Below are 8,777 nucleotides of genomic sequence, written 5' to 3'. Positions count from 1 at the left end.
ATGTGGAGTTGTTTCGTCAGTTTTTAATATTTAGTAACCTTTATATAACCTTTTGCATACTACTCAAAAGACCTCACATTTGCGCAAGCATCCTTCCTCTGCATGATTTTATAAGTCAGTAGATATAAAACATGGATTTTTATATGACAGTAAATAGGTTATGTAACTATCAAAGAATGAATGCTGTCCACATGTGAAAGAGTTCACTAGAAAATTATTATTATGATCATTTGATCCAATAAACTGATCTATTTTTTCTTACCTTAAATTTTCGAAAAGCCAATAAAAGAAGGGTTATTCTTGGGATTCGGTAACATTTCAATTTGGAATATACATTTTTTTCAACTACATATGATTAATTTCCTAAATACCCCACATCATTAGGAACATATCAAACCTCTAAAAAAAAAAAACATATTTTCCCACCTCAAGCATTAAAGGCCTCATATTATTTTAAGAGTTTTTCAGATTTAGACACCATTTATTCTCAGCCCCAAAATGTGATTGGTTTAAAATGGATTTTACACAGAACTTGTTATAAAACAAACATCTACCTACTGATTGTGTGTCTCTAATAAAAATTTAAAGACAAAAAAATTTCAAATTTATCATAATTTTCATAGGACTGAAGTTAAAAATGGAGAAATTGCGTGTTTATGGTCTCTTTCTTTTTGTAATAATAATAATAATAATAATAATAATAATGATAATTTCGATGTCAGATGGTAATCAGCAAGAAATGCTTTCATACTTAATTGTCTTCCCTATTTTTTTCCAAAAATATTAATTTGACATGGTGTGATGGGGTTGAAGACGGTAACACATTTGAAGGGATATATTGCTTTAAATTGTCATTTTCAGTTTTGTTTCTCTCTCATATTGTTCACGTCTTTCTGGGTTAGGCATATCTGCATGGCCAACATTGATTTACTGCTGCTAATGTGGGTGCAATTTCTGATGTATGATGCTTGTCAAAGTTTAAGTGGACATATTACATCAAATAATTCATCAAAAATATGACTTGTCTTTGGGGATATGAGATGTTTTTTTAATGTACTGAAACCATGACTATTTTTTTGTTAATTTTTTTAATAAATGAAGCAAATAACTCAACCCTGTCACAAGTTTACAACCCTGTAACAATGAAAAATACATATACTAAGGTTGAGTTTGACGGGGTTGTGCTTCTTCACTCAGAATGGCTACTGCTCCTCATGTAGACCATATATAGCAACAATAAAATAAGTACATTGTATACTTATGGATTCAAATAAAATGTTGAAAAAAAAATAGAAAGTATGATATTAATATAGGATATTAAAGAGACCTGAATAATGTCATTTCTGGTCAATTATGTCATATATGGGTGGAGTCTATTATGGGCGTAGAATGGACAGGGTTGAATTCAGACTGAGGGACATAACTTTAAAGTCTGTTTTTTATAAAATATCTTGCATTTTCTTAGAAAAATATTTTTCACAAGAAAAGAACACAAATAAATGTTTACATTATTGCCAAAAATTATAGACACTGTGCACATTTAGTTGATAATTTTCTAAAGTACAAACTAAGTGAAGTGCCTCAGGGAGGTGACAAAATGCGTATAAGACATTATTTTATGCTAAAAATTATTAAATTAAATGAATGCATTTAGCAGATGCTTTTATCCAAAGTGACTTACAGTACATTCAGGCTAAACATTTTTTATCAGTATGTGTGTTCCTTGGGAATTGAACCCACGGCCTTTGCGATGCTAACACAATGCTCTACCACTGAGCCACAGGAACATTAAAATAATTAAAATGCAACAATTATTTTTAGTCATTATAAGGGGCATATCAAAGTATATTGAAATGCTTTTAACACTTCATTTTGGTGAACCATGACTGTATAAAGTCTGGGGGACTGAAACATTACTGAATCCCAGGAATGACCCAGAAGTTCATGCATTTCATTAATTTCTCAATGTTGTTTGTTCACTAGCGAGTATCTAGGCTATATAATCACAGCCAAAAAAATGTAGGCTAATGATAATGGCATGTTGTGTAAATCACATGTTTGACCTTTTCGGGGGAAATGCTGATTATCTGCTCAAGATACAGCAGCTGATGGCATGGACTTTATCCTAGTAACAGTGTTTTCACACCCTCAAATGACATTAGGATGAGATGGTAATGGACATTTTCCATCTTTTAATTCATGAATCTTTCAAAAAACAAACTTTTTAGCATGTGGACATCTGTAAAAATAAATTTACATGGCACCTCAGTGATAAAAATGTGTGCACGATTTAAAACGCTTGAATGTTTAAATTGGCAAGACTTAAAAACATGTGCAAATGATCAACTACGATCCGGTTTACCTCTAGAAGCGAGTGAACAGTTGTGAATCAAGGAAGGAATTTATATCACTATTCACGATAGTCGTCAGGGCGGTGATGCATTTTGGTAGGCTGACTGGAAAACACAATATCAACAGGACATATTTTGCGAGGTCTGTAATTGATTAACTGTAAATTTATGAGTTTATGTAATCTATGGTAACATGCCCTGATAGACTGCATGACCCTTAACTACCGTAACCTCCGTGTCATGTTATCTTACCTGTCTAAAGGGGAACTCCAGCATTAGCAGGACTGCACATCTGATCTGAAAAATAATCCCAGAACTCTCTGCAGTTTTGCATATGCTTTTTATTGCCATGCTCCAATTACATACACAAAATGAGTAAAAAAAGAAGAAGAAGAAGAAATAAAGAAAAAAGCAGTCTGTGAAATTGCGCGTTGGCTTAATAAATGGTTAGTAGCATTATTCTGTTTTTAAGTAGAAGTGGTATCTACTCAGGGTTTTGTGGTTATCAAGGTTGCAACATAATTTTAATTTCTAAATAAAATTAGGGGGAAATAATTACAAGTTCTTCAAAATTTGTATTAATCAATATAAACACCTTTTAAAATCATAAAAATATGGTAACAGACAAATAGTAAAGCCTCTCTCACTCATATGCATTATTACTGCAACCCTCCATGAATAAAAGCTGATCTTATTTAATAAAACTGTACATTTGTTTATAATGTAGCAACTTGAAGTAAATGACAGTCTTTTGACAGCTGGTTGAGTGCAGTTTATTCTCCGATCATCATACAGTGAGATGCAGTTTAATTCCAGTTTTGGAAGAACTGTTTGAAGATAACGGTCTCTCTGCCCTGTGGTAAAATCTCCACCTGTAAGACAAAAATCTTTTATAAATTACAGATTTATGGGTGAGGGGTCATGTTATAAAGTCAAGATTTTGAATTCTTTTGCATAATGCCTCAAAAGACTGAACAAAGACAATGAACATAGAATAGCAAACCACAGAGTACTTTTGTAGACCACTGCAAAATTGCTTGCTGCATGATGTTAGAACATAGATATTGTAAATCTAATTGTAACTCCCTCACCCTCATTATAATAAGAATTTGATGTGCACATAACTCGCATAACCAAACAAAACTAAAAATATGTTTGTTTGAGCAGCCAAACTAAGCCAAACACAACAACATTAGCTGACCTGTGTTTTCATCTTGGGGTAATTCATTTGCTGAATGAAGTCATCTGCCATTTTCAGAGCAGCCCTCTTCTCTTCTGCATTGGCTCCACTTCCTGACAAGGAAAGAAAAAAAATATTTTACAATGTTTTAACAACAACTTATTTTCAGTAGGGTTGTGACGGTGAGGAAATTTTCCCACCGGTTAATCGACGTGTGACAACACCGGTAATACCTGTATCACCGCGGGGTTCAGTTTTTAATTGTAGTGTCTGTTCTTTTACTGAACTAAATTATTTTTATTTCTATAAAAAAATAAAAACGACGGTGGGGGTCGGTGACGCGTGGGCAAGTGACGTAACCGGTGTTGCGGCTTAACACCGGTATCACTGTCAGCACCGTCTATCGCGGCAAGCCTAATTTTCAGTTAAATATTTCCATGAAATTGTACAATACATTCCAAAGTGTTTTATTTTTTTTGAAAGAAGGCTCTTATGCTCACCAAGGCTGCATTTATTTGATAAAAATACAGTAAAAGCAGTAATATTGTGAAATATTACTACAATTTAAAATACCTGTTTTCTATTGTAATATATTATCAGATGCAATTTATTTCTGTGATTGCAAAGCTAAATTTTCAGCAGCCATTCCTTCAGTCTTCAGTGTCACATGATTCTTCAGAAACCATTCTAATATTCTGATTTGATGCTCAAGAAACATTGTAACATTATTAGTAGTATTATTTTTTATTTTATTTATTTATGTTTTTTTTTAACTGTGATACATTTGTGGGGGATTCTTTGATGAAGTTCAAAAGAACAGCATTTATTTTGTAACAATGAACAGCATTGAGCAGTCTTTACTGTGTCACTTTTAATCAATTGAACGCATCCTTGCTGAATAAAAGGTATTAATATATTAAAGGGGTCATATGATGCTGCTAATAATCGCATCATATGACCCCTTTAAAAGATACACATACAGGCCAAACTAAACTATTTTAGCTGCATTCTAAGTTATTATGACACACACACACAATTTGTCTTACCTTTCCAAACAAAGATTTTTCCATTGGCCCCATTGTCCAGGATAAAGCAGTCCTCACGTACCAGCAAGTCCTTGGCAAATGGACTTTTCTCTGACACCTTGGTCAACTTCATCGACCCTGTTGCATCTGAAACCTATGAAGAATTGACCATTTTTACATATTGGATGCACGTGAAATGGAATGACAAGGTATGTAATACTTTTTAGGAATTTTGGATCAGATAAATGGATGTGCATAATAGGTATGGGTGAGATACCTAACATCAAAATACACATGTAATCCTCCACAATTTAGATTAATATATACATGGCTAGTTGTGGTACCTTGTAGAGGGAGGCAGAATTGGATGCATCTGCTTGGCTGTCCTCCTCTGGAGTGCTTTCTTTCAGCTCTGGCATTGCACCAAGTACCTTTTTATTGTAGCAGAAGAAAGAGACTTTGAGTGCAAAAAAAAACTTAACTTTCTGATGACATTGCTTCCGGGTCTAAACCTCTACTTCATTTCAACAGACTTTATGAGCATTATATATTTATAGCACACTTTTAAGCTGAGATTTTAAAAACTCTACAGTCTCCAGCCACCAATATTTTAATGATTCAGAAAAGATGAATCACTGTCTGGACATGGTATGGATTTTGGAGTTTGGTATGGAGATAGAGGTTAGAAACTTGATTTTTTGCTAGTCTACCAAATGTATTTTAGTACTTTAGCACCATTTGTTGTTTACTTATAGGTACTGAGGGAATTTTTACACAAGGAAACTGTGACAGGAGATGTCAGACTTATCAACCAGGGATTGAACTAGGATTCTAGAAAACTGTAAAGCTAAAGAATCAATGAAGGGCAGAGTTCAACATTAAGTGTTTTGCCATGTTGTTACCTGTAGCATTTCCTGTGTCTCGTCTCCCTCATTGATGTTAGTGATCTGGGCTTTGCCGTGTCTGTCTGTGTCTCTGATCAGAGTGGCGATCTCCCTCACCTTCTGCTTCTCAAAGATGTTTGCCTGAGATCCTATCCATGACACAATCGTCTGCAGAATAAGATGTTCATCTCAAATAAATGCTACATGGTTTGACATGTTGTTGTACAATGTAAAGCATTTTTGTGTGGTTCCAGCATCCAAATACTTTCTTATTTGATCCAAAATATAGTAAAAACATTAAGACTGTAAAATATTACAATTTAAAATAACTGTTTTATAATTTAATATTTATTCTAGCAATGGCAAAACTGCATTTCTTTTTCAGTCAGCAGCCATTACTCCAGTCTTCAGTGTCACATGATCCTTCAGAAATCATTCTAATATGTTGATTTGGTGGCTCAAGAAACATAATCATCAACTAATTATCATCATCAGTGTTGAAAACACTGTACTCATTTTTAGGACACTGATGAATAGAAAATTCAAAAGATCAGTATTTAAAATAGAAACATTTTATAGCATTATAAATGTCTTTACTGTCACTTTTGATCAGTTTAATGCATTCTTGCTGAATAAAAGTAATAATTTGTTTAAAAAAATATCTGACCCCAAAATTTTAAATAGACACAAATACACACACCTCGCCCAGGTCAAGTATAAAGCAGTCTCCTTTGTTAAAGCTCTGCCAGCTCAAATCCACTTCTTTGGCTCTTATGTTACGCTTCCCTTTGATTTGGTATAACCTCTGAACGGGTCCAGATCCGGACTGTGATTTTCTGAAGCCAGACTCCACACCTCCCTCCTGCAGAAACAAAAGAGTGTGACTATGCAAAGAAAAGCGCTCTTTAATTTAATTCTGCATACAGTATAACTGTAACGATCAGTTTATTTTTATATCAAGTCTGTTTGTATACATGTGCACTCTCAGAAACTGTCATTGGGGCAGTACCCTTTTAAATGGTACACTTTAAGTTTACATTTAAGACAATAATATGGACCTTTTAAGGGTAAATAAGGTAAAAAATTTAGCTTTTTTACTTTAGGGTACCACCCCAGTGGCAGCTCTATACCATTTTTCCTGTGTGGCTGTGTGTGTTCACATTATCTCACATCTCACCTTATAGCTGACACCTCGGGGGAAGAGGTTCATGAACTCTGGAGACTCATAGCCTTGAACTTGCCTGTGCTGGACCGGATCTCCACCCAGAAAGTTATCCAGCTGTGTAGCCAACATGGCACAAGCTACCTGCTCATCACGAGATGATTTCTCTCCTAAAAAGGTGAAAGAAGAAGAGAGAATATGAATATATATTCAGTCTTTTCAACATAATATGGAATTCGCATAATTCAGTTTACAAACATCCTCTTTTACGTGCCAATAAAAAGTCAGCGAAAACAGATAAGTGAAAGCAATTAGGCATAACAGCTAAATCATTCTGCCAGCATGGTTACCCCTGGAAATGCTGTGCATGTTAACACTAGCACAATTTCGCACAGTTCTGCCTTTTGTGAGATGCCACCAACGCAACCACTTCCTCTATCTGCACAATAGACTTTGAGCAACAGTTTTTTGGTCTGATAAACCAGATGCTGAGCCGTTTGACCTAAATGAAAAGCAGTTTGTGGTAGGACTGGGTGATTAACCAAATTTTATGATTTTGGCTTTCAACGAAAAGTCTTGTGTTAAACCAAGCACCACCCTCTCCTTTACAGTGGTGAGGTTTTGCCCATTCCTAAATGTTTAGTAGTTTTCAGTAAGTTATGGAAGTGCCTTACAACATCAAAGATAGTTTGATCTCATTTTTTATATTATCCGTTTGAATGCACATACATAATTATTTTTAAGCTTTTTACATTTTTTCTGTTGAATTATAATTTCAAGTAGGCTTTTAAAAGACGTAAAGTCTTAAAGTATTTTATATTTAATAAATTCATGTTTCCAAATTTTACACAGCAGCTAAAACAAATGTGATAGAACTAGAATAATCAAGATTTATTTTTTTTTTACCTTAAATAGATAGTTCACACAAAAATGAAAACTGTCATTTACTCACTTACCCACTCTCAAGTTTCTTCTGTTAAGCACAAAAGAAGACACTTTGAAGAATGTAGGTGTAATGTAACCAAACAGTTGACGGTAGCCATTGACTTCCATAGTATGGAAAAAAAGAAAGAAACTCATACAAGTTTGGAACAACTTGAGGGTGAGTTCATTGTTGGGTGAACTATCTCTTTAATTAAGCAGCCCTGGTTTGTGGCAGAGCCAAAAATTAACTCATAGCGCTATGTACACTGTCATACTTCAAGAGGTCTGTAGATGTTTAGAACATGGTGGTACGTGTAGAAGGTTCATGAATGAATGATATGGTGGGGTTAGGAACTGAGACCAGGTATTCTGAGTAATGAAGAGATGGGGGTGTTTATGGATGAGGCATGGCTAACAAGAATGTATGGGACAACCAGCTTAGTGTTACCTAAAGCACCAAATACACCATAAGACAATAGACCTAACTGAAGTCCTGTCACGGGCCTGCTGAAACATTAACGAGCTATGAAAACACCCGCCCATGCCTTTTCCCTTGGGACTCTTCCCTCTTCATCCCTCTCTCATGTGCATCAGCCGTTCTATCCCATCTTTCTGTGTGCTCACTCAGACTGTCCAATCAAGTGTATAATTTAACTCAGCAGTCTCTCTCTTGTCTTTCAGACCCCATACTCCGCTACATGATGAGAATGATTCTGACTGACCCTGACTCTTATAGGTCATTTCTTTCTTTTAACTTGTGGTGTATTTCACATTATTTAAATGCTAAGCACCATTATGACACCACCGGTATTAGTGTTTCTGTAGTCTTGTTGTTTGTATTGTTGAAATGTCCAACACTGAATAATAAATATAGCTATTTCTATAAAAATGTCAATTCTAATATCATCATTAATCATCCTCATGTCATTCCAAACCCAGATGAAATTTTGTTTTATGGAACATAACAGATTTTAAAGAATCTGTGCGCATATATATATATAAACTACCAGTCAAAAGTTTGGGATCAGAACAATTTCTAATGTTTTTTAAAGGAGTTTCTTATGCTCATCGTTTATAATGGGTTTTAATGTTTTTGTCTCGTCGTGCTGGGACAGGGCATCACAATATGTTAAGGGGCGTAACATTTCCGTGACACGCTTGAGGTATTCAGCCAATCACTATGCACTGGATCGCTGGCCAATCAGAGCACACCTCGCTTTTCAGACTGATGAGCTTTGTAAAAATCGACGC

At 34.9% G+C, this 8,777-nt stretch overlaps 1 protein-coding gene across 1 annotated transcript in view; it reads right to left on the bottom strand.

Moving 5' to 3' along the window:
• Nucleotides 1–2,675: 2,675 nt before the first annotated feature.
• Nucleotides 2,676–8,777, bottom strand: part of capgb (capping protein (actin filament), gelsolin-like b) — a 16,050-nt gene continuing 9,948 nt past the window's right edge. Inside the window, exons 4-10 of the mRNA XM_016545068.1 lie at nt 6,618–6,772; nt 6,141–6,302; nt 5,459–5,608; nt 4,901–4,987; nt 4,578–4,710; nt 3,553–3,644; nt 2,676–3,223 (exon numbers count right to left, since the gene is read on the bottom strand). Of these exons, the coding sequence (XP_016400554.1) occupies nt 3,158–3,223; nt 3,553–3,644; nt 4,578–4,710; nt 4,901–4,987; nt 5,459–5,608; nt 6,141–6,302; nt 6,618–6,772 (845 nt within the window). The 3' untranslated portion in view covers nt 2,676–3,157. The remainder of the gene's footprint in view (nt 3,224–3,552; nt 3,645–4,577; nt 4,711–4,900; nt 4,988–5,458; nt 5,609–6,140; nt 6,303–6,617; nt 6,773–8,777) is intronic.

Source organism: Sinocyclocheilus rhinocerous, unplaced genomic scaffold, assembly GCF_001515625.1.
Source record: "Sinocyclocheilus rhinocerous isolate Xijiao unplaced genomic scaffold, SAMN03320098_v1.1 scaffold2385, whole genome shotgun sequence".
NCBI lineage: Eukaryota > Metazoa > Chordata > Actinopteri > Cypriniformes > Cyprinidae > Sinocyclocheilus > Sinocyclocheilus rhinocerous.
Note: the sequence above shows the minus strand (reverse complement) of the source record. Positions and strands in the feature narration are given on the sequence as shown.